The sequence below is a fragment of the Epinephelus fuscoguttatus genome, linkage group LG7, assembly GCF_011397635.1.
Source record: "Epinephelus fuscoguttatus linkage group LG7, E.fuscoguttatus.final_Chr_v1".
Lineage (NCBI taxonomy): Eukaryota > Metazoa > Chordata > Actinopteri > Perciformes > Serranidae > Epinephelus > Epinephelus fuscoguttatus.
Window position 1 is genome coordinate 44,016,818 of NC_064758.1, and position 26,298 is coordinate 44,043,115.

At 40.7% G+C, this 26,298-nt stretch overlaps 1 protein-coding gene across 1 annotated transcript; it reads left to right on the plus strand.

Moving 5' to 3' along the window:
- Window positions 1–1,571: 1,571 nt before the first annotated feature.
- On the plus strand, window positions 1,572–26,283 carry usp11 (ubiquitin specific peptidase 11). The gene is made up of 21 exons (XM_049582166.1): window positions 1,572–1,807; window positions 7,491–7,600; window positions 8,145–8,275; window positions 10,187–10,304; window positions 10,560–10,705; window positions 10,985–11,046; window positions 12,839–12,938; window positions 14,856–15,029; window positions 16,331–16,489; window positions 16,682–16,906; window positions 17,025–17,108; window positions 18,108–18,202; window positions 18,325–18,528; window positions 19,392–19,501; window positions 19,868–20,365; window positions 20,572–20,642; window positions 22,650–22,762; window positions 22,843–22,992; window positions 23,070–23,185; window positions 23,325–23,413; window positions 24,268–26,283. Exons 1-21 carry the CDS (start codon window positions 1,698–1,700, stop codon window positions 24,457–24,459), a joined length of 3,057 nt encoding a protein of 1,018 aa, XP_049438123.1. The 5' UTR covers window positions 1,572–1,697; the 3' UTR covers window positions 24,460–26,283.
- The last annotated feature ends 15 nt before the right edge of the window (window positions 26,284–26,298 follow it).

Below are 26,298 nucleotides of genomic sequence, written 5' to 3' on the forward strand. Positions count from 1 at the left end.
GTTGTTAATTATTGTTTTATTTTCTATTTTATTTTATTCTGTCTATATTTGTCTATATTTCTTTTAATTTGTATTTTTATTTCCTTATTTATTATACTTCTCGTATTTGTCTATATTTCTGTTAATTATTATTTTTATTTCTTTATTTATTTCACTTTCTATATTTGTCTGTATTTATTTTTAAGGGTTTCTGTTAAGCATTGTTTTATTTTACATTTTTTCTGTCCATATTTGTCTGTATTTATTTTAATTATTACTTTTATGTATTTATTTTTCTTTCCATATTTGTCTGTCCTTATTTCTTTATCTCTGTCTTTGTGCTGCTGCAACACCTGCATTTGCCCTCTGGGGATGAAAGGCTTAATTTATCTTTTTTTGTTTGTTTGTTTTCCACTTAGAGTCAGCACCAAGCTGTAAACACAACACTGCCATATTGTCATTTTCAAAAGTTGATAGCTTGTGGTGCACTTCACTGTAAAAGTGGACTGATGAGAGCAGTGGGACGAAGTAGATAAGTACATTTACACTATACACTTAGCACTGTACCTAAGTACAACTTTACTTGAGTATTTCTGTTTTGTGCTTCTTCATACTTCCACTCCTCTACATCTAAGAGGTGAATACTGTCCTTTTTACTGCACTACATTTGTCTGACAGCTTTAGTTACATGCCTTTTAAACCCACTTGCAGGTTTGGAGGTTCTGGGGGTATTTTGAATAAGTATATAAATGACCATGTAAAGTTAACTATCACTCCTCTAAGCAAAAATAAAAGATCATAACTTCCTCCCTGGTGCTTAATAAATTATTTGAAGTGCCTCCCCTGTTTTGCATCGCCCCCTCCCCTCTCATAAATAATAACACAGAAACATAGCATGTAATAGTAAAAGACTGACAGCACAGAACATTTTACTGCACACTCAATACTTTAAGTACATTTTGCTTAAATACTTCCATACTTTTTAATTCAGTAAGCTTTTGAATGCAGGACTTGTGCTTGCAGTGGAGTTTTTTCAGTGTGGTCTTATTACTTTTACTGAAGTAAAGGGTCTGAATACCTCCTCTACCATGGCTAGCACTGATCTTGTTCATCAATATAAGACAGAAATAAGTACAGCTGAATAGAGAAGTAAAAAAAAGAAGAATTAATAAAATAAGGGATTGTATAACCAGTATAAGAGCAGAAGTTTTAAAAAAAGAACCATACAAGAGCAATTAAAGACAGGGTGAAGAGGTAAAGTGACACAGTATGATTAATAGTAGGCGATACAAGCTGTGATTAAAAATGAGGCTAAGGGTTGTCTCTAATAATATAGAAAAAATATGGAAAGTGAAAATGAAATTTATTACTTCATGTGGTAGGACAATATAACACAGTGGTAAGTATGATGTAATAATAATAATGATAATAATAATAATAATAATAATAATAATGATAATATAATGATAATGGTATGATTTATGACAGGTTAATAAATATTTGGCCCTCTGGTGTAAATATTGATGAGGTGCGGAGGCCTCAGTCAGGAAGTCGTCATCCTCTGAGCCTGAACCACTTCCTACTTCCGCAAACACAGCTCCGTGTAGCTTCCCCGTTTATCGGTTGATCAATGCGGCGGCTGACTCCTGCCTCTCGTCTCCTGGCTCCATTTAACATTTCCGACAGTTCCGACATTTATGAGTGATTGATTGGGCATCATGACGGCCAACAGCCGCTGTTCCGCCGCGGAGCCTCCGGGCTTGGAGACCCAGCGGCGGGAGATCGAGTCTCTCCTGCGGGAGTGTGAGCTCCGCGCCGGGGACAGTTGGTGAGTCCGCCCGCACGCGCACACACGGTGACAGGGCTAACTGTTAGCATCACACGGCTAACGTTACCTAACGGTTCTTAACGGGTTTAACGACAGAGCCGGGCCGTTTCGGGGTCGGGGTGAGTTTACTGGGACCGTTTAACGGCTCGGTGTTTGATGTTAGCTGCTGCTACTGCCGTGTTAGCTCGTGCTAACCGGGCAGACGTTGAAGTGACCGTTAGCTGGCGCTGCTAACGTTAGCCTGTCAACCAGGTGTAATGAGATGTTCAGGGTCGCCTCGTAAGCTTCCACTTTTGTTTTCACCAGAGCTGAGTGAAGTCCCATTTCATGTCACACCTGACCAGTGGAAGAGGAAGTATTTAGATCCCTTACTGCAGTTTGAGTACTAATACCACACATTAAAAATACTCTGTTACAAATAAAAGTCCTGTTTTTAACATTTTATTGAAGTAAAAGTGTGTAAACATAACCAGGATAATGTAATTAAAGTATTAACTTGTTCCCTGTGACTGTTATTGTGTTATGTATGATCTCATTAGATCATTCTGACTCTTACATTAATGTCCAAACAGGATTTTGTTGTTGTAGTCGGTTGAGATGGAACTTAGTTCAGATCATTAACTATTGATTATTGTCATTATGGAATAGTCTGATGATTATTTTCCTCAGTAATCGATTGTTTGACATAAAAAAGTATTAAGCAGTGAGAAGTGGAGTCACAGTGACCCAGAGCCCAAAGTGACACCATCACAATGTTTGTTTAACCAACAGTCCAATCCTCAGCATTACTTCTAGAACTAAAAACTTATCTTTTTAGACAGGCTTTTTACTGGTGTTGATGTTTTTGGGCCTCTGTGACTCTATCTGTTTTCTGTGCCGTTGTGTGTTTTATGTGTTGTCTCTGTATTTTATTGCTTTTTATTCTTGCTGTAAAGCACTTTGTGATTTTATCTGCGAAAAGTGCTATAGAAATAAAACACTTACTACTAATTATTAATACTTTTAAAAGGAGAAGTGGCAAATCTTCACGTTTCTGGAGCTGGAACCATGAAATGTTTTTTAAAGATACATTTTGGTGTTTTTTGCCTTTATTCTATGAGACAGATGTGGTGAGAAAGGGGCGATGACATGCAGCAAAGAGCTGTGGGTTGGAATTGAACCCGCGGCCGCTGCAGCAAGGACACAGCCTGTGTGCACCATGAAATGTTTTTACACGAAAAATGACCTTAGCAATGAAAATAGTAGAGTTGTATCGGAAATGCCTCCAATACTGCCTAAAATGCGGTATCGAGTATCGGCGAGTACAGCCTGTGACCAATCCAATACCACGTAATGCCTCACGTCATTACGCATACGCACGCTACAGGCAGATGAAACGTTTAAAAAGCATTCTACTGTAGCCTTTAAAATGTCTTTTTTACCAAATTGTTTGGCTGCACTTTAGCCTGTGTCTTGATCTGTGTCAACACTGGATAATAATAATAATAAAAGTTTTATGGCATTCATTCTACTATTATGTATTTATTTCTTAATATTTTACATAGAGTTTTAGGAGTTGAGACATACAACAATTCATATCCATCATAAAGTGGTATCGGTACATCTCTAGAAAATAGTTACCGATTGATATTCTGTCAATCACTTAATTATCCAATCGTTTCAGCTCTTTTCTCAGGGAAGAGATTCAGCACGGCTGATACTTGTTTTTGAGGCTATAAATATTTTGGTGTTTAAAAATCCACAAATAGTATAATGGCTTGTAGTAAGATTTGTACAGGGTTGGAAATTACCACCAGCTCCTAGGCAAACGCTGGTAAAATATGCAAGTGGCTGCTAGATTTGCTTCACTTACCATCCATGCATCCATTTACATCTGCTTACCTGGGGTTGGGTTGTAAGGCAGCAGACTGAGCAAGGTACCCCAGACGTCCCTCTCCCCAGCAAAGCTTTCTAGCTCCTCCAGGAGGATCCTGAGGCGTTCCCAGGCCAGATGAGATAATATAATCTCTCCAGGGTGTTCTGGGTCTGCCCCGGGGCCTCCTACCCATCAGACATGCCGGGAACACCTCTAACGGGATGTGACCAGGAAGATCCTGATCAGATATTTGAACCATATCAACTGGCCCCTTTTGATGTGAAGGAGCAGCAGATCTACTCCGAGCTCCTCCCCCCATCTCTAAGGCTGAGCCCAGACACCCTACTGAGGAAACTCATTTCAGCCACTTGTCCACAATCTCATTCTTTCAGTCTCTACCCAGAGCTCATGACCATAGGTGAGGGCTGGAACATAGACGGACCAAACCTTTGCCTTCCGGCTCAGCTCCCTCTTCACCAGGACAGTCTGCTAAACCACTGATCCATCTCACGCTCCACTCTGCCCTCACGCATGAACAAGACTCCGAGATACTTGGAGGCATTTTACAGTGTAAAAATCACCTTCTCTGTCCTGTAATGACAACAATATGATTTCAAACCTATGTCGCTACCATGGACACAAAGAGTATAGAAGCAAATCAGGAGACAGACCCGCCCCCCTCCTCTCAGATTCAGACTAAACTCAGATCAAACAGTAAAACGAGGCAGTGGTGATCAAATATAAACCAAGATGATATTATTGTGCTGCCTTTTTGTCACCTAAAATGTTCTTTAGAAACATACTTAAGTGCCACGTTTAGGTGCAATGGTGAAAGTTTGTGAACAGGAAGTAGGTGCCATACTGTTTCCTGCACAGTTGAAACAGAGGCTGAAAAAACTGCGGTAAAACTACGCATCGCTCATCAGATATGAACCAAGATTCGGTCACTGCGTTGTAGTTTACTGACTTTAGTGTACTGTTTAACTGTAATAAGAGATTGTCTGTTGCCAGCTGGCCACCATTGTGTCAATTTGCATTACGTCACCCACCAGCGGGAGCCTTTATTGGTCCGGTGCAGCGCTGTGCATTCTGGTAGTTGTAGGTTTTCTATTTCATGAGCAAAAGCGGACGCCACAGCCCTTTCTCCTCTGTTGTCTCTGGTCATGTAGCACCAACTTTAAAAGATTTCTGTCTTCCTACTGCAGACAGCCCAGTTTTATGAAAGCAGTGAAATTCTTCTTTAATTTGCAGTGTGTTGACCCCTTAGGGCCACCATACAAATGTCAAAACAGTGATTACAGGAGTGACACAAGATGAGGCTGAATGTTTTTTTGACTGATCAACACTGCTTTTGTTGCTATTAGATGAAGTCTTGTTGAAAAACCAACTCTCGCTGACTCTCAGCTAAAACACAACAGACTGCAGTGATGTTTGTGTTTTCAACTGGATGCTGTCACTTAGATTTGTAGTAGCATCATTATCAGCCAGACTCTGCAGCACCATGACTGGGCAGGTTTCTCAATGGCTCTGCTACTGAGAGCAGAGTTTTGTCTTTACTCTTTTCACTGTCAACACTCATGAATCACAGAGTGGACCAGGAACTCTGAACATGTCAGTACTTTGACTTTACAGGTTTAGTTTTACTGCCTGTGACAGTTTATTGTGTTTTCTTTTTAATTTGGGTTATTTATTGATAAAGACAAATGCATAAAACACTGCTTCATATATGAATACAAAGTAGAGGGTGTTTTTGATTTTAGACCTTTGTTTTGATCTACATATGCAGCTACAGGAAACCAGACTCAGACAGAGATCAAGATGGACTAATTGATAGTTTCACATGGCATGAAACAAAGTGGTTAACTGTGATAAAAGAATAATGAGACCCAGATCAGAGGAGAGAGGTTTGTAATGGATAAAGACCAAGTGAAACTGTTTGACTCTCAGAGACATAAAGCAAAACTGTGTTTGTGAAATGAAACTGAAAACTGAACTTCTTCGATGGTTTGGTGACTGTGTGTGTGTGATGATTGGAGGAGGAAGATGGGCAAGTCCTGCACTGAGTTCTGTGGAAAAGGGTTTGGCATCTGCTTTTTTTATGCTGGTTTGTTCATTTGAATGTGTGTTTGTCGTCACCTACTGTAGAGAAGCCTCTTGTAACTGTAACTGATGAAGCATTCGGCTGGAATTAAAACTAAATCCATTATTTTACAGAGCGAAGATGAAGAGCTGGACGCATGTTAATGAAAACACTCGATGTGTGAAGTATCTTACATAAATCAGTTTGAACAGTTTCTGTGGCGGCGCGCTGAAGAGGTGGAGGCGTTCAGTTTGTTGTGGTCAAATGTTTGGACTCGTGTTATTGTGTCATGATGGTTGAGTGTAATACTGATGTTTATGGACTACAGCTGAAACAGTTCATCCATTGATTTAGGTGGGTTGATTGTTAGGAAATAAGTCTGCAACTATTTACAAAAATACTTCACATTTAATTTTTCCAGCTTCTTCGCAGCTTTTCTTTGTCTCGTTATAGTAAAGACAAGATTTTGAGTTTCAGGCTGTTTTCCAACAGAACGAACAGCTTGCTGACGTCACGTTAGGCTTTGGGGAACTGGAACTGACATTTATTTATTTATTTGGCTATTTTCTGATGTTTTATAGACCAGCGATGAATCAATCAAGAAAATATGTTAAAGGACAATAAAAATAAGCATCAGCTGAAGCCCTCACTGCATTGAGAAGTTATTATTAGTATTATTATTTTACAGTTTTGTTGGTTATTGAAATTTTCTGGGCATGACTCAGTAGTTCAGTGTCGAAGTTTGGGTGCCATTTTCCGGACAAATGAGTATACATGTAAAGTTAAATATCTCTAAACATGGAGAGCTAGAAAGATGGTAGAAGTGATGATAAAAATTCTGTAAAAAAACAAAGAAAACAAAACACAATTTAAACTGATAAATAGTAATAACAAAACATGAGCAAAAAAAAGAATAAATAATGACGATAGAGATAAAAATAAATATCAGGCATTGTTAGGCACGACATGGATTATTGGAAGTAAATTATGTTTTGATAATTAATTAGAAAGAAACTAAACAAATGATTCAGTCATTTTTTTCTAACGTTTTTATTTCAAGAACAGCTCAGTGAAGTTATAAAAAAATTAGCCCTTTGTTACATTTTATTAACAGACAGGAACGTCACAGGTGAAGGTGAAATGCTTAACTAGTAGAACAGGAAATGAAAAGAAGCAGGGTTACATTGTTGTGTCACAGATAACGGATCCTTTACGTCCATGATTGTTCCTTAAGATCACAGAAGTCCGTTTGATCCTTGACTTTGATTCATACACAGCCAGGGTATTTTTAAGAGGGAGAAATCTTCCACTCATTCATAAGGTGTAATCTGTTCTGTATGTCTTAATCCTGAGGAGAATAAAACAAAATTCACCAAATAAAACAACTTAAAAGCAAAATCAGATTTCCTTTTTTCCGATATTTTTCACATTTTCAGTGGCACGTCTCAGAGAAAAAGTCAGTTGTTCAATAAAATAAATTTCCTGAACTATTTTCATCCATTTAGAAGTTGTGAGACTCAACCTTTTCCTGGTTATTGCTTTTTTACAACCTGCTCGTAGTACAGACTTAATCAGCCTTTATACTTTGTGTGTTTGCTGACATTGACGTGAACAAACCTTTAACGGCAGCAGAAAAAATGAAGAGTGTAATAATCTTTGTTTTAAATGACCTGTCAATCAATTGTTGTAGATTATGTCATTAAAGGTGTGTGTGTGTGTGTGTGTGTGTGTGTGTGTGTGTGTTGCAGGTACGTGGTGGAGCGTCACTGGTATGAACAGTGGAAGGAGTTTGTGGAGACCGGAGACCAGAACTCGTCGTCCTTCCCCGGTCAGATCGACAACACTGAGCTGTTTGAGGGTCAGTGAACGCCCCGCTCCGCCTCATGACGCCATAACCTGAAAAACTCTTCCCATAAAACAACACGCAGCTCCTCTGATTCCCTGATATGCTGCTGCTCATCTTCATCCTCTTCCTCACACACCACTCTGTCTCTCAGCTCCTCTCTGTCACTGTCATATCTCTGACCCGCGACTGCAAAAGCAAACACCTGAAAACAGCACTTTAAACAAACCTTATTGAATTTTCTATTTTTAGGAAAACCTGTCATTTGCTTTTGATAAGTTGATCCTGTGTTTGTGACGGAGGTTTGTTGATGTTCTACAAAGAAACGGTGGTTTATCATCTCTGATCTTCAGTAAGCTTCGTTCTATGAAGCTGCTAACACGAGTAATTCAGTGTCTGTGTTTCAGTTCTGTGTTCCACCCTGATAAAAACAACCCTACAGCCGGATCAGGATCAAACTGAGTGGATTAAGAATCAGATCTCTGCAGCTTCAGGTTTAAAACAGTGACATCATCTGTCATAAACATCAGTAATGTAGTGACGTGTCTCCTGTTGTCAGATCTGGACTCCTACCACCTGAAGGAGCGTCTGGTGGAGAATGAAGATTTTATGCTGGTGCCGGCAGAGGCCTGGCACAAGCTGCTGGCCTGGTACGGCATGGTGGACGGGCAGCCGCCGCTTGAACGCAAGGTAACATCACCACACGCCAGATACACACCAGTTATATGCCAGATTAACACCAGATACACGCCTGATACACATGGGATATACACCAGATACATGCCAGACACGCGCCAGATCGATGCCAGATACGCACCAGTTACATGCCAGAAAGATGCCAAATAGATACCAGATACCTGCTAGATACACACCAGTTACATGCCAGATAGATGCCAGATAGATGCCGGATACCTGCTAGATACACACCAGTTACATGCCAGATAGACGGCAGATAGATGCCAGATAGATGCCGGATACCTGCTAGATACACACCAGTTACATGCCAGATAGATGCCAGATAGATGCCGGATACCTGCTAGATACATACCAGTTACATGCCAGATAGATGCCGGATACCTGCTAGATACACACCAGTTACATGCCAGATAGACGGCAGATAGATGCCAGATAGATACCGGATACCTGCTAGATCCACACCAGTTACATGCCAGTTACATGCCAGATAGATGCCAGATAGATGCCGGATACCTGCTAGATACACATCAGTTACATGCCAGATAGATGCCAGATAGATACCGGATACCTGCTAGATACACACCAGTTACATGCCAGATAGATGCCAGATAGATGCCGGATACCTGCTAGATACACACCAGTTACATGCCAGATAGATGCCAGATAGATGCCGGATACCTGCTAGATACACACCAGTTACATGCCAGATAGATGCCAGATACCTGCTAGATACACACCAGTTACATGCCAGATAGATGCTGGATACCTGCTAGATACACACCAGTTACATGCCAGATAGATGCCAGATACCTGCTAGATACACACCAATTACATGCCAGATAGATGCCAGATACCTGCTAGATACACACCAATTACATGCCAGATAGATGCCAGATACCTGCTAGATACACACCAATTACATGCCAGATAGATGCCAGATACCTGCTAGATACACACCAATTACATGCCAGATAGATGCCAGATACCTGCTAGATACACACCAGTTACATGCCAGATAGATGCCAGATACTTGCTAGATACACACCAATTACATGCCAGATAGATGCCAGATACCTGCTAGATACACACCAGTTACATGCCAGATAGATGCCAGATACCTGCTAGATACACACCAATTACATGCCAGATAGATGCCAGATAGATGCCGGATACCTGCTAGATACACACCAGTTACATGCCAGATAGATGCCAGATAGATACCGGATACCTGCTAGATACACACCAGTTACATGCCAGTTACATGCCAGATAGATGCCGGATACCTGCTAGATACACACCAATTACATGCCAGATAGATGGCAGATAGATGCAAGACACATGCCAGACACACACTAGATCACTGTCCGAGAGATGCTGGATGCACACCAGTTACATGCCGGATAGATACACGTCAGATACATGGGTGTTAAATGAAAAATACATGTCAGAAAGACCAGATACATGCTAGATACGCAGCAGTTACACACCAGATAGCTGCCAGATACACATTAATTACATGTCTCACTGTCAGAGAGATGCCAGATGCACACAAGTTACATGCTGGATACATGCAAAGTAAATGCCAGGTACACGTCAGATACATGCCAGGTACATGCCAGATTGATGCTATATACACACTTGATAAACACCTGATGCAACCCACATACATGCCAGATAAACACCAGTTACACGTCAGATACACGCAGGATATACACCAGATACATGCCAAATACACATCACTTGCATGCCAGTTATATGCCAGATACACGTCAGATACATGCGAGTTAAATGCAAGATACATGTCAGATGCTGGTGTCATTTCGTTTTTGGAGTCCGAAATGAGAGTGGTGGATTTCTGCTGATCCTGTTTATTTGTGTGTGTGTGTGTGTGTGTGTGTGTGTCAGGTGGTGGACCTTCCCAGCACTCTGAAGGTGGAGGTTTACCCCGTTGAGATCTTCCTCTGTCTCCATAGCAACATGGAGAACGTCATCACCGCACAGTTCAGCCGCACCGACAGCATACGTGAGTTGATCTGTGTGTGTGTGTGTGTGTGTGTGTGTGTGTGTGTGTGTGTGTGTGTGTGTTGTCACTTACTCTGACAGGGAAAGTGTGCAGGTTGTTAAAGAGCTTCACAGGTCTGACTCTCAGTCGGTGTTTCAGTTAATCTCAGAAGTTCTTCAACAACTTACTGAGAAAACAGTTTCTTTATGGAGCTGGGTTTGTGAACTCTCTTTTAAACATCCTTTTGTGTGTGTGTGTGTGTGTGTGTGTGTGTAGACTCGATCCAGAGGGCGATGTGTGAGGCTTTCTCGGTGCCTCCGGGCTCCGAGTGTCGTCTGTGGATGAAGAGTTCAGACAGCAGCTGCGAGCGTCTCAGGAATGTTCACGTGAGCGTGTTGGACGCCTGTTTAAGCTCCGGGATGGTGAGGGCACACACACACACACACACACACACACACACACTCTGTTTAACATACCTGACATTACGTAAAGTCTCAGGATCTGTAGATTCATTCAGTGATGTTTTCACAGTGAGAATCAGGTCGATTATTTCCACACATGAATGTTACTGTAACTCAGAACACGACTAACTTCCTCATAGCACAGAAAACTTAACAGCAGACCTCAGAGATAAGCTGGAACATGCCTGTGTGTGTGTGTGTGTGTGTGTGTGTGTGTGTGTGTGTGTGTGTGTGTCTCAGACGGTGATTATGGAGACAAGAAATGCCGACGGCACCTGGCCAAGCTCCAGACCTCAGATCATGTAAGAGCTCACTGTCTGTCTCTCTGATTGGTCCTCTGTGTTTTCTTTTTTTCCCTTCTCTGCTGTTTGTGTCTATGTCTCTCTCACTGTCTCTTCTCCTCCTTCATCACCTCCTCCTGTTCATCCCTCCCTTCCTTTCCTCCTGTCTGGGGAACTCTCATTGTACCCGCTTCATTGCCCCTTCGTGTGTTCACTTTACTTTCAGTTTTGTTTTTTTTGAAATCCTCTCCGTCTCCGTTTCTCTCATGGCCTTCTTTCTTTTTCTGTTCTCTGCTCGCTCTGATTTTTATGTAGTCATCTTCCTCTCCTTTGATTTGATCATGTCCTGTTTTGAGAGCTAGAGTCACTTGTGTTAATTTTAGCCTTTTTAATTTATTATTTATTTAATGTTGCAAAGGGTGGAACACAAAACACAATGCAATGCCTTTGTTGTTTGTTTATAAAGGGATAGTTCAGATTTTTTTTTTTTTGAAGTGTGGTTGTGGGGGGAACTTAAGAAGAAAGAATGAAGAAGATAAACTTTATTAGTCCCTGAGGGGAAATTAAATCTTTTCACTCCGTTGTCATATACACACAAGTCCAAAATGCACACACATGTACACAAACAGGACCTACACATGCATTAAATGGAGAGATTAGTGGGGGGGCTGCCTTTGGACTGGCATCCTGGGCAGTTGGGAGTTCATTGCCTTGCTCAAGGGCACCTCTGCAGTGCCCAGGAGGCGAACTGGCACCTCTCCAGCTACCAGTCCAGACTCCATATTTGGTCTGGTTCCCAACCCAAGTCCCTCTGGACTGAGCTACTGCCGCCACAACCACAGACAGTAACTACATACAGTCGATGTCAGTCAGCAAACCTTCAGTGTGGAGAGGCAGGCTGGAGTCCAACATGGAGGCTGAGCCGTCTGCTGCTGTGGAGGGGTCAGTAAGAAAAGTAATGCCCTTTGAGGCGTCCATTATTACTTTTTAACAGCCTTTGTGTAGATTTGTAGCTGGATGACTCAGTGGTTAACAGGACCCCAGGAAGACTAGTTGGTTGCGATACCAGCTAATGGGGATCCTTAATAAACTAAACTAAACTAAACACTACTGACTTTTGAAGACTGGGGCTTTGATTTCCGGTCAGGGTGGGGCAACACGTATTCAGTGTGAACCCTAAGGCAAGGTTCTTAATGCTGCTAGCCTACCTCAGGATGAGTGAAACTGCACACCGCAAGAGTCATATTGGCTTGGGTGTCACTACAAGGTGTTGAGGAACCAGGGCAACCTGATGAGAAATGGGCTACTGGAACAAGACATAGATGAACTAGAGCAGAGAATATGGAACTGTAGGAATGCTACTACACAAGTAACTGCAGTGAGAGGGGAAACATGCAGAGGATGTGGGATATCAGGATGCTTCGAAACCCAACATCTGGGCTGACAAAGAAACAGCTCCTGGCCCAGTGTTCCAACGTCCAACAACTGCTATCACAACTAGAGACTGATGAGATAGAACAGACATGCTGCAGGTCCAGGTGGGGATGTCGTCATCATCCCCACACTCTGAGATTGGGTACCAAGCCCCAACTTACCAGCAGATCACTAAGATTAAGTGACAAAGTCCCCTCAGACAGTCTGCTAGATGAGGTGAATGCATACTATCTGCTACATACTATCCCTGCTAGACCATAACTGACATATCTTGGTGTCTACACCACAGCAACAGTGATCCTTCCTCCTCTTCCTCCTGATGTCAGTCTCATTCAGTCTGACCTGAATCTGCTGCTGACGCCTGCTCTGGTTGTTTCAGGAGGAACTCTGTGGAGGAGCAGGACTCGTACCGAGGACAGCCGGGAGTCTGTGGCCTCACCAACCTGGGCAACACCTGCTTCATGAACTCTGCTCTACAGGTCCGAAACACACACACACACACACACACACACACACGTACACACACAAACCCAAAGTGAAGCCTTTATGTTCCAAGCTTGTACTTGTGTGTGTTGTTTCAATCTGTCATCCAGTGAAAATCACAGAAACCTTGCACACTGAGTCTGATGTGTTTTATTGTTCACTTCATTGTGAAAATTCTCAATATTAGACAAAATTCAAAGACGTGTTTGCTCCCTCTCTTCTCTCCACTGGAGGAACATCCCAGCTGTCTCCACTCTCTGCCATTGTTTTGCATTTGGCACCATGGCTGCCTGAAGGGGCCGGACTGTCCTCCCTGTCTGACCCCACACTGTTATTCTCTCTGTCTGTTTGTGGTTCTCATCCTGTATTACATTCCCCTCCTCCTCATCATCATCGTCATCATCCACCTGAATATTGCTATCGGATTTGTTAAAAGTAGGGACGCTCCTAATGGCTAATGTGACATTTAAACGGAGGTTTAAACTTAGACTGGTCCGTGAGTCTACAAGAAAGACAACAGTCGAAACTGAACACGATTTAATCGATAAGGTTAACAAACCAACAAAAAAACAAATGTCCAAAAAATATGTAGTATATTATAAGAGCCATGAAATTTTTCAATCACTAAATCATATTTTAAAAACCACTGAAACATGCGGCTCTTTGCACCGTGCATTATGAACACTGTACATTACCCTACAAAACATGAGCTCACTGAATAAAACTTAACAAACAATATTTATTTACTGTACATATAATGATCCTCTCCATTTACAAAAACACACACTCACACAGTAACTCTCTCTACACACACACATGCAGGCTTCTCAGGTGCTCAAAAAGCACCTCTGTTTTTCAGCCTAACAAGAACACATCCAGTCTTTGTAAGTGTGTGCGAGGCTTGGACATACTTTCGGCATCAAATGTCTGCAGGCAGCTGAGGACTTGAGACAGTCATGTAGACTTGGATGAAGATGAGAGCATGTGTGTGTTTGTGCATGTGTGTTTAAAAGAGAGAAGGAGAGCTGTTGATGATCTGAGCCGCTGGTTCGTCTCACATACAAATCCAAACTCCTTGTTTTCCTCTGGGTATGTTCATAATATGTATAAACGACAAGTATTTCTGGTGCTGACTGGAGACGGAATCAGCTAGTTGACTAATCGCACACATCCCTGGTTGAAAGCAGGCTTTCTGTGTTATGCAAAGATAGTGAGCACCCCGTTCCTCTCTTGTTGTGGATGTGTTCTGCAGGTTACGATACATTTTCTTCTTTTCTTCTTGGTCAAAAGATTCTCTAAAGCGACGGATGTGCAAAAACACTAAAATCTAACCTGTTCTGAAAACTTTAATCACGGACGAGAGTTTTGGAGTCAGTGCGTGAACATGACGGACACAACGTGAGGTCGTATTTATTTTTGAAACTTTCAACAATTTCAAAAAATACGGATTTGTAGTGCAGAGGCCTTAACACCTGAACAACGAGCACGAGCCTCTTGTTCATGAGTAGATGCACTCTTCCTCCTGCGTTGTGATACAGCTTTGTGCGCCACAAGCTCAGTGCCTTCTAGTTCGATTGTATTGGAGGGAGGGCTCCAACACTCAGCAACTCACACAACGTAGATTAATAAATAGCATGACAAAATATGTATTCTTAATTTTGGGGCGAACTGTCCCTTTAACCCTTTAACAATCTTCAAGAGATCATGAAATGTGCTGTGTGTATAATTAACACCTGGCTGAGGTTAGTGTTGCTGCTCACGTTTCAGCACAGCCTGAAGGAACTCAGCTGCACTGAGCCTGCGTCTGTCCGTGTTTCAGTTTCATTTGAAACTTATTAATAATTATTTATAACCTTAATTTTTTACTTTTAAACTCTTTGTTTAGGCCTAACTCCTCCCGTCTCTCTCTGCAGTGTTTGAGTAACACTCCTCCTCTGACGGAGTACTTCCTGCAGAGCTCCTACCTGGAGGAGCTGAACTTCACCAACCCTCTGGGCATGAAGGGAGAGATCGCTGAGGCCTACGCTGACGTCATCAAACAGATGTGGTCTGGGAGGCATTACTCTGTGGTGCCGCGCGTCTTCAAGGTAACAAAGCGTTCAGCTGATGAGTTCCTGATCACACGCAGAGGTCTCACCGTGGCAACTGAAACATTTGATAAGATGAAACAACAATATTCTCTGACACAGTGGTTCCCAACACGTGGGCCGGGGTCCTGAAGTGGTCTTTGGATCCTGAGTAAAGAATTATAATTTCTGAAGTGTGGTGTATTTTCTAGGCCAGAGAGAAAACACCAGAAACACTGCTGTAACGTAATATTTGGGCTGATTCATTCACAGAAGCGAGACAGCTGCCTCACTGATCTCTGATCTGTTTCTGTGTGTGTCAGATGAAACTGAACAGAGGAGGAACAGAGGAGTGAAACTAAACTCCAAACCACAGAGACTTACAGAGGAGATCCACTAACACTACTGAGAGCTGAGCACAGTGTAGGGGTGTCACAAGGACTGATACTTTAGTACCATGTTGAGGCCAAAATTCTGAAAATGTGTCAGTACTTGATTTTCTCCAGTCCAGTCGGTACTGAAGGTACAGAGGATAGAATTCTTCTGCACCAGATGGGGCAGCATTTACGTCTGCGAGTGTTCTAGTCTGTAGTTGAATGCCAAAAGAAGAAGTGAAGCTGCAGCGACCGCTCCGCCTCAACTTGTTCAAAAGGAAAGTGTTGTTTTCCGAGGCCAGCTTATTTTGTTAATTCTTTACAGTGGGAACACTTTGTATTTACACTCTGCTACAAACTGCAGCAGTGCGACAGGGCGCTGAGCGTCTGCTCTGCTCTGCATATTTGCCTTTTTTCTGGTCAAAAAGAGTCTAAAAATGTTCAACTCAACAAAACACTGTCACCCAGCCGTCCAATCACAGAGAAGGACAAATAGCCTACCACAAAGACCAACTGTACATGAGTCAGCAATTCTGGAGAATAATTTGAACTCGACACCCAAACAGAAGCACCTCTCCCGTCAGTGCTCCTTCAGAAGCTCCAGTAATATTTCTCATGTTATTTATGTTTCATTCCTGTCATGATGTAGCTCTGCTCCTCGTGGGCAAGGACGCTGACGAGAAAATCAGCAGGCACGGTGTTGTTTTAATCGGCCCGAGCCACTTTGTTTGTTTCCCATTTTCAGAGGTGTCTGAACACCAGATATTTGTTCTGCCGTGAGGTGGTATTTGCTGATTTTGACAAAACATGTTAGAATCACAGAGTGCACCTTTAATGTCTGAAGCTTCAATCTCAGTCTCTGTAAAACTGTGAGGATGACAGACACAAACAAAAATGTGATGCACAGCCTTTCTTGTATTTGACTGCCTGTCCTTTCTGTGTTTGCAGACGAAGGTGGGTCACTTTGCGTCTCAGTTTCTGGGCTACCAGCAACACGACAGTCAGGAGCTGCTGTCCTTCCTGCTGGACGGACTGCATGAAGACCTCAACAGAGTCAAAAACAAAGAGTACATCGAACTACGGGACGCTGAAGGACGACCAGACCAGGTGAGCTGCTCTGACCACAGCTGAGAACCCACCGACACACACGGCTCCGTCTGTAATGTGTTCACTTTGGCGTATCTTTAGTTTTTTATCTTTTTATCTTTAGTTTTTATAGTAACTTTTTCTGAGATGCTGCAAAGCTCCAAATCAGTAATGTTCCTCTCATTCTTCATGTCTCTCCTTCCTGTCCCGCAGGAAGTGGCTGAGGAGGCGTGGCGTAACCACCGCCGGCGGAACGACTCAGTGATTGTTGACACATTTCACGGCCTTTTCAAGTCCACGCTCGTCTGTCCGGAGTGCCACAAGGTCTCTGTGACCTTCGACCCCTTCTGCTACCTGAGCGTCCCACTTCCTGTCAGCAAGGAGCGCGTCATGGAGATCTTCTTTGTCTCTCTGGACCCGTACGCCAAACCTGCACAGGTGACACTTTCTTAACTCTTTGTTCTGTAGACAATTCTGCAGTAAAACCATTTTCTCTACATTAATAGCGATATGAATATATGATAAAGTGTCGTCTTGTGTGTGTTTGTGTGCGCAGCATCGTGTTGTGGTTCCTAAAGCAGGAAAAGTTTCTGACCTCTGCTCTGCGCTGTCAGAGATGACCAACGTACCTCCCGCACAGGTCAGTGTGTGTGTTTGATGATTAATGATGAATCATGGGCTGAAATAAGGGTCAGTAAGACTTTAAATTAGGTAGGGTAAAAAAGCAGATATATTGATATCAGTATTGGTAATCGGGCAAATTAGTTGTTACATATTGGCACATCAGATATCGGCAAAAAATGCAACATCATGCATCCCTAACAGAGGACTGTTAAACTCCTCCAACAACACAGAGCTGTAATATCAGTTGTTTTAAGCTCTATATTTCCTTTGTCCAGCGTGCTCTGTTATTAGACGTCCACTGTTTTCCTTTTACTGAGGTTTCACTGACGCTCTTTTAATTAAGTCATCCTGCTCGGCCGTCTTTGTCTGCAATGGCACCTGACTGGAAAATTAGCGCCACCTGCTGCTGACTTGATGCATAGACACCCCAACATTCCCAGAGCAGCAGTGGATGGAAAAACACATAAATTCACATTTTCTTTTGCCAGTTATCTGAAAATGTAGTTGCTATTTGCACCACACTTTGATGAAATACGACTACTGTGAACTGTTGTTAATGTGATAGCTAGAGAACGCCTCGAGGGAATTTTTTCACATTTGGCAAAAACATTCATGTGGACACTGGGATGAACTGATAGTGGCTGTCAAATGTCAAAGGTCACTGTGACCTTGCATCTTCCCATTTGTATAAATGCAATATCTTAAGAAGGCCTCGAGGGAATTTCAGCAAATTTAGCACAAATATTCACTTGAACTCAAGAATAAACTGATTTTAGTGGTCGAAGGTTAAAGGTCAAGGTCACTGTGACCTCACAAAACGTTTCTGGCTTTGTCAAGAATTCGTACACTTATTATGACAAAATTGTGTATTTTTAATGCTGTAGCTTTATTTGAGCCAACAGACAGTGGACTTATGAGACTGATGAGATGTGACAGTGTGAAAGGATCAGAGAAGGAAGGTCTTAACTTTGTGTGTGTGTGTGTGTGTGTGTGTGTGTGTGTGTGTGTGTTTCAGATGGTGGTAGCTGATGTGTTCAACCATCGTTTTTATAAGATATATAACGCTGATGAATCTCTGAGCTGCATACTGGACAGAGACGACATCTTTGTGTAAGACAACCTCAGCTTTTTATCGTCTACTCTACCTGTTGATTTGAGGCGTCCTCAGACAGCACTGGACTTTGTAAAACATTTGCACATCTGCTTTACATAAAGTTTGCCTCTGCGTCCAGGTATGAGCTGAGTGTGCTGGAGGAGCAGCAGGAGGAGCAGGTGCTGCTGGCTCTCTACCTCAGAGAGCGCTCCCACTACAGAGACTACGGCTCAGGCAGCACCTCGTACGGCACGTCGCTGTTTGGACACCCGCTGCTGCTGAATGTGCCGCGCAGCAGCTGCAGCCGGGAGGCGCTCTACAACCTGTTCCTGCAGAGGCTGGCGTGAGTGAAACACACTCACACACACACTCACACAGATATAGACAATTACTCAAAGACTCTTTAAGTATAAATGCACCTTGACTAATTTTTTGTAAAAATGTAACAGTCAAAAAAAAAATTTAAAAGCCATTGTAAAAAGTCCTAGTAAAGTATGCCATAAAAAATCATTTAAAAAAGTCATATTGTAGTATACCATAGAAAATAAATTCAAAAAAATTTCACAGTATTGTATGCTAAAAATAATTTATAAAAAATGTCATAGCATAGTATGCCATAAAACATTATTTAAAAAAGCCATAAAAAAATATGAAAATGTCATAGAATAGTATTTATAAATCATGGTATTGTATGCCATAAAAAAAGCCATAGCCATAAAACGTCAAAGTATAATATGCCATTAAAATGAATAAAAATGTCTTAAAAAAGTAACTGTATACTATATTTTTTTAAAGTCATATTATAGTACAGTATACCATAAAAAAGTCATAGTGTACCATAAAACAATAAACAGAAAAGTCAAAGTTTGTTGTAAATATTTTCATAAAAAATGTGGTCGTATAGTTTGTCATTTTAAAAGTCATTAAAAACATACTAAAAAGGTCACAGCATACTATGCCATAAAAAAGTAGCTGAAAATGTCATAGTAGGTTATAGTGTGTTATTTAAAGAAAATCATAAAAAAGGTCATGAGATAGTTTTTCATTAAGAAAAATTCTACAGTTTGTCAGTGTGTAGCTCATCGTAGTGTTGTGTGTCATAGTATAGCATCACATGTCATTGACTAGCAGGTCATATTACCAAGTCATTTTTTATAGCTTGTTATAAACTCAGTATTTACATTAATAAGGTGTTTGTGTGTGCAGACGCTACGTTCGACCTCCTGATCCCTCTGAGGAGTTGGAGGAAGAGGAAGAGGAGGAAGATGAGGATGAAGAGGAGCTGTACAAGACTCAGACCAACGGCATCAGTGACGGTATCCTCAAGCTACTGTACTACTGTCAGCCCACAAGCTTATTATTAATAACAAGATTACAGAGCTAGCAGCACACAGGTTTTAAACATTTCAGTCCAGTTTCAAAGGCACAGTTAAGGTTCAGGCACATCTCATCAGTTACAATGCTCTGAAAGATAATTAAAATATTTCTTATTGAGATAAATTGTTCAAAAGCAAATAAGTTAAGTTAGTTGAGTTGAGGTGTTTCCAGGCTTTCGTTTTATTTTGTTATTTAACAGTGAACTGAAAATAAAAACAACGTGAAGGCGTATTGTGAAGTGAGAGTTTTCTCAGATGCGTTTGAGCTGCAGCTTCACTCTCGCTGGTTCTGTGTCGTTTCCTCAGAGGAGGAGCAGGAGGAGGTGGAGAAAGCCGGGCCCTCTCAGACAGAACCCTGCTGCGGTGATTCCTCGGCAAACAGCCAGTTAGACAACACTGCTGCCGACGTCAACCACACACAGCCCTCACTGGACCACGGCGACGCAGAGACCAATAACGGGCAACAGAACCAAACTGAGGCTGTCTGCAGCACCGACGCTAACAACGCCAACGACACCAACACTGATGACGCTAAACGCTGTGAGGACTTGAGCAGGACCTCCGACACCAGCTCAGAACCACCAGCAGAGCAACTGCAGCCGCCCTGTGAGACCGCAGAAGAAGAAAAAGAAGAGGACAAGCAGGAGGAGGCGTGTTCCCCCAGCCCGCCAGCCAGTGAGCAGCCAGCGAAGAGGAAGGTGTGTCGTAAGAGGAGGAAGAGTTTGTTCACCATCCAGGCGGTCAACTCAAATGGGACGACTGAGAGAGGGATGGGAGAGGGAGGGAGCGCTGTGTCCTTCAGCTGTAAGTCTGAACACACACACACACACACACACACAGAGCACAGAGCACAGCACAGCAGTGCTCAATTTATATGTTGAAATATTTCACTTTCCTTGTTTTAAGTGGATTTCAAAGGTGCATTTAAAGTCATCTTCAGGTAACATTACATCTGTATCATACTCTACATTTGATTTAAACGTACTAATGACAGTACTGTCTTTCTGTAGCTCAGCCTTATGTGGCCATCGACTGGGACCCTGACATGAAGAAGAGATTCTACAATGAAAATGAAGCTGAGGTCAGTGTGAACATGTTTGTGTATGAAGATCAGACATTGTGAAAGTTTGGCCACACAGGAAAGGGCACACACAAATTTCATCTCACTTTCACATTTTACTGTCGAGCTTTCCATTAAAATTGCTAACTTTAGCTAACAGCACTAGCACCGATGACAGAACAAGATTCCTGCAACACTGGTGAGGTCAGACACATTGTGTATTGAATTTAAGTTACTAAAATGGATTGCTATAGTTTGTCATTAAAAAAAGTGACAAAAAGACAGTTTATTATGTTGTCAATCAGTCAATCAATCAATCAATTTTATTTATAAAGCCCAATATCACAAATCCCAATTTGCCTCACAGGGCTTTACAGCATACGACATCCCTCTGTCCTTAAGACCCTCACAGCTGATCAGGAAAAACTCCCCAAAAAACACTTTAACGGGGAAAAAACGGTAGAAACCTCAGGAAGAGCAACTGAGGAGGGATCCCTCTTCCAGGACGGACAGACGTGCAATAGATGTCGTACAGAACAGATCAGTGTGATAAATTAACAGTAATCCACATGACACAATGAGACAGAGAGAGAGAGAGAGAGAGAGAGAGAGAGAGAGAGAGAGAGAGAGAGAGATGCAGGTAATGACAGTAGCTTACAACAACATTATTGAAAGTAATAATATTATAGTTATAGTTCTGGCTACTGTGGTACAATATGTTGAAAGTATGTATTAATATCTCGCAGTATACATGTGTGACAATAGTCATATGTGTATAATAACAGTAGAAGTATGACTAATGACTAATGATGGCAGCGGCAGCAGGAGGCATCTGGCAGGACCACGGCAGCAGCACAACCACACACGTCACGCTGTCCAGGCACCGCTGTGATATGAGTTAATCTGAGAGACAGTGGAGCACAAAGGCTCCGGAGAAGAAGCCGAGTTAGTGATATAAAATAAATAAAGTAATAAAAGTTATAGTGTAATATGTCATGAAGAATTGATTAAAAAGATCATAGAATAGTATGTCATGAAAACATGAATAAAAGTCATAGTGTTGTTTGGTGTCAAAAAAGTATTTAAAAAAAATCAGACTATGACCAAAAAAAAGTCAATATATAGTATGTCTTAAAAAAGTAACAACACAGTATTACATAAAAAGTCACAAAAAAGTATGTCATTAAAGTCATGCAATAGTATGTCCTAAACCGTGTTTAAAAAGTCATAGTATAGTCTGTCTAAAAAAAGTCATGAACTACCATGTCAAGAAGTCAAAGTATAGTATAATGAAAAAACTGATAAAGTTGTATTATAGTATGTTGGGAAAACAGCTAAAATAGTCTTAGAGCAGCATGTAGAAAAAAGTTCATTGTATAGTATGTTGGAAAACGTCACACTAAAGCGTGTTTAAAAAAAAAAAAAAAACTCGGCTGATAAAGTCATAGTATAGCATGTCGAAAAAATTAATTAAAAAAGTCATAGTATAGCATGTCGAAAAAATTAATTAAAAAAGTCATAGTATAGCATGTCGGAAAAATTAATTAAAAAAGTCATAGTATAGCATGTCGAAAAAATTAATTAAAAAAGTCATAGTATAGCATGTCGGAAAAATTAATTAAAAAAGTCATAGTATAGCATGTCGGAAAAATGTCTAAAAAAGTCATAGTATAGCATGTCGGAAAAATTAATTAAAAAAGTCATAGTATAGCATGTCGGAAAAATTAATTAAAAAAGTCATAGTATAGCATGTCGGAAAAATTAATTAAAAAAGTCATAGTATAGCATGTCGGAAAAAGTCATATTATAGCATTTTGAAAAAATTGTCTAAAAAAAGGCATCCACTGAAATCACAAACTTCAGCCATCAGCACTATTAATTGACTAAAAACTTATGATCAGGACGTGTAGTAGCTCGTAGACTCAGCAGCAGTTGTGATCTGTCTGAAAAATGATTTAAATTCTTCCTCACCTGTGAATCAGGTTGTAACGTCCTCTGCTCCTCTGTCTTGTTCCTCTTCCTGTGCAGAAGTATGTGAAGCACGCCAGTATGGAGGTTCCTCAGCAGCAGACGACAGTTGAGCTGCAGGAGTGCATCGAGCTGTTCACCACTGTGGAAACACTGGAGGAGGAGAACCCATGGTAACACACACACACACACACACACAATCTTGGTGATGAACAGCTGTGAAAGGTATAGAACAATGTGTGTGTGTTTCCAGGTACTGTCCGGTGTGTAAGAAGCACCAGCTGGCCACTAAGAAGCTGGACCTGTGGTCTCTGCCGGAGGTTCTCATCATCCACCTCAAGAGGTTCTCCTACACCAAGTTCACCAGAGAGAAACTGGACAGCATCGTGGACTTCCCCCTCAGGTACGCACACACACACACACACACACACTCACTCAGTCACACACACTCTGTAAACTGAACGGTGTGTGTTGTTACAGAGACCTGGATTTCTCCGGCTGCCTCCTGAGGAAAAGCCTGTCCAATGGGGAGCCTCCGAGCCGTTATGACCTCATCGCTGTGTCCAATCATTATGGAGGACTCAGAGACGGACATTGTAGGTCCCATGTTTCATCTGTCAGCTGAGATGATGCTGAATCACAGAGGTCATGTTTAACATTCACTACCTTGTTCACTCATAGTCGTGTGTGTGTGTGCGTGTGTGTGTGTGTGTGCGTGTGTGTGTTCTGCTGCAGACACCAGCTACGCGCGGAACAAAGATAACGGTCAGTGGTATTACTTTGACGACAGCAAGGTGACGTACGCCAGAGAGGACCAAATCGTGGTAAGACGCACAGAGTGGTGACTGATGACAAACATTCAAACATTGACTTTAATCAGATTTAAAATGATCAGTTTTTAAAAACATGTTTATTATGGAGGACGAACGCTGTAAAATTAAAAACAAAATGACTCCAAAAAAATGAATACGCTTTCTAATGTACCACAATATTAACAATAAATATGAAAAACATTTGACATGACATTTCAGTTTCAGTTAGCTTCTTTGTTTGCCTTTCTATAAATTTCTCTATTTACTTTCCTATTTAATTTTCCCTTTTATTTTTTTTTTTTAATTTTCAAAATAAATAAAAAATAAATAAAAAGAAATTTCAAATGGGAAAATATTCATGGGAATTAATCCAGAAGTAAATAAATAAGCAAATTACAATGAAAATATCAGTCAGTATCACCTTTAATCATTCAATAATTTTTGGTACATGTAAATGCTCTTTTAAAAAAAAAAAAAAAAAAAAAAAAAAGTCATTTGCTTATTAATTTTGGCAATGTTCGTCCTCCACAGTTCAGTATTAATTCTTTCGATTACTTTTTCTATTTAATTTTCTCTTAATTTATTTGTATTCATGTTTAAAAATAAATAAATGCAAAAACTAACACATTAAAGTGAAAATTAACTGGGATGTAAATATGGAAATTTAATTCAACAGTAAATAAATAAGCAAATTAATATGAAAATATTATTTATATTTTTGGTACATTTAATTGCATGTTAATTTATCATTCATTTATTTATATTTAATTATTTATTTTGGCAGCTCCGTAGTTTTTAACAAACCAACACTACACGACTGATTAAGATCATAAACTCAAACCTGTTGATAATTTGTTGTCGTGCAGACCAACGCTGCCTACGTCTTGTTCTACCATCGACAAGACAAGATCAGAATACCCACTCTGCCCGCCCCCAACACAAGCCCCGCCTCCTCCACCCAGCCCGCCAACGACATCACTTCCTGCAAAGACGATGACGCGGAACTGGGCGGTGCTGCCGCTGCTGCCACCTCCTATGTCACCATGGAAACAGAATAAATGAACTGTCAAGATTTTTAGTTTAATTCTACTTTTCAGTAATTCTCTTTTCTTCATCGGAACAACAGGCCTCTTTTAGTTTTTTCTTATTTTCCAGCAACACTTGAACTTTGTCTGAAAACTTGTTTTATCCCCGAGTGAGAAAACAACAGCAGCACGGCTGCAGGCTGCGTCTCAAACCTCCTCAGCTCTTATTCTCTGTCAACATGTCACTGTCTGTTCGGTCGTTAACGTGGCCACTTGTTACTCAGGTAGTTTGAAGGTGATCTGGAGGTCACGTTCAGACTGTTGGTCTGAGCCGAAACAACACTTTGAATTCATAATTCCAGTTCGGAGGAAACATTTAATCTTTACTGATCGATCAGAAGTCACGTGCTGTTTGATTATGAAGCCTGGAGTGAGCTGCAGAATAATTACAGCCTTTTACTGTGTTTAAATAGAATCAATAGTTTGTCAAAAAAAATATTTATGTCCTTTTTCTGTCTTTAAATGATGAATCAATAATTAGCTTTTAAAATGGAACCACAGAAATTTATTGGGGAAAGGTTTTTAAATTTGAGTTTTCATGCACTTAACATATTCCATCTAACAGATCATTTGCTTTAATATTTACAGTTTCCCTTTAGTGATAGCTTTAATTTGTCGTCAAAGTGCTTAAATTAAAATTTAAAAAAAATAAAAATTTTCATTTTAAGGTGGCAAACTGCTCACACGTCTTGTTAAGGCCTTTTAAAATGTAATTTTATTTAGAATTTTATTTTACTCAGTTTTAAATTAAATTACTAATTTGTCATTTAAAGACAAAATAATTAAAAAATGCTTGAGTTTGAGAATCCACAATTTAAATCCATTCATAAAACGTGAATAAAAAACATAATTAATTTAGTTTTTTCTTAACTGATACATTTTTAAATTTGAGTAATGTTAAACAGTAAAAGTTAGTAATTATTCAGGCGCTCACACCAGGGTCCATATTTGATTAGAATTCATTGAATATTTAAAGCTGAAAGGACGGCAGTGTCTCTGGCGAGTTCCTGTTTATTTTTGCTTGCGAAATTTTTGGTTCATTTGGCAAAAACAGTCCTAAAATTTATCAGTTATTCTTTTGCTTCTGCAATACAAGATCCAGATCCAGAAACACTTAATTTTACAAGTTAAAGCTATTAAATATTAAAATAAAGTCGTTACATATTTTAAATTAACTTGAACTGTCTGCAGACAAAATGAAAAACTCGACGGTTTATTTTACTCAATAGAACCTCATTACAGTGGCCCGCAGCGCAGCGTGAAGGGGATTGTGGGTAATCAGGAGTGTGTTTATAGCAGAGAAACAGATAATTTAATATTGAACAAAGCTGCCAGGGATGAGAAATTAATTTGTCTTTGTATATTTTGGTTGTTTCCTTCTGGTATTTATTTTTGTAATGGAATAATTCCAGCTGTCACATGACTACAGTTTGTTTTTGATTATTTGATTTCAACTGATGATCCGACTGGTGCAGGACATTGAGATGCTTATTTTTCATATTTATAGATACAATTTGTATTCAGGCATAAAATTATTTGACAGAAGGACGGACGCAGGTGAGGTTTCCTCCTCGAGGTCAGAGCGAGCTCTCACTGATTTTAACCCGGCTCTGTGTACAGTATTTTTGTATTGTAAGAAATGTATTATTATTATTATTATTATTATCATTCCTGGGTCGAGCAGGAGGGCAGCTGGGGCTGATTTCTTTCTTTGGTCTTCCTGTCAAATATCAGATGAAAATATTTTATTGTACTTTCAATCTTTTGATATGAATAAAAGGATGATTATTATCACGATGAGACCAGGTGAGT

Coding starts and splice junctions, on each gene's coding strand:
- usp11 (XM_049582166.1), top strand. CDS start 1,698: ATGACGGCCAACAGCCGCTGTTCCGCCGCGGAGCCTCCGGGCTTGGAG. Junction 18,203..18,324: donor GACAGAGACGACATCTTTGT/GTAAGACAACCT, acceptor CTCTGCGTCCAG/GTATGAGCTGAGTGTGCTGG. Junction 22,993..23,069: donor ATCGTGGACTTCCCCCTCAG/GTACGCACACAC, acceptor GTGTTGTTACAG/AGACCTGGATTTCTCCGGCT.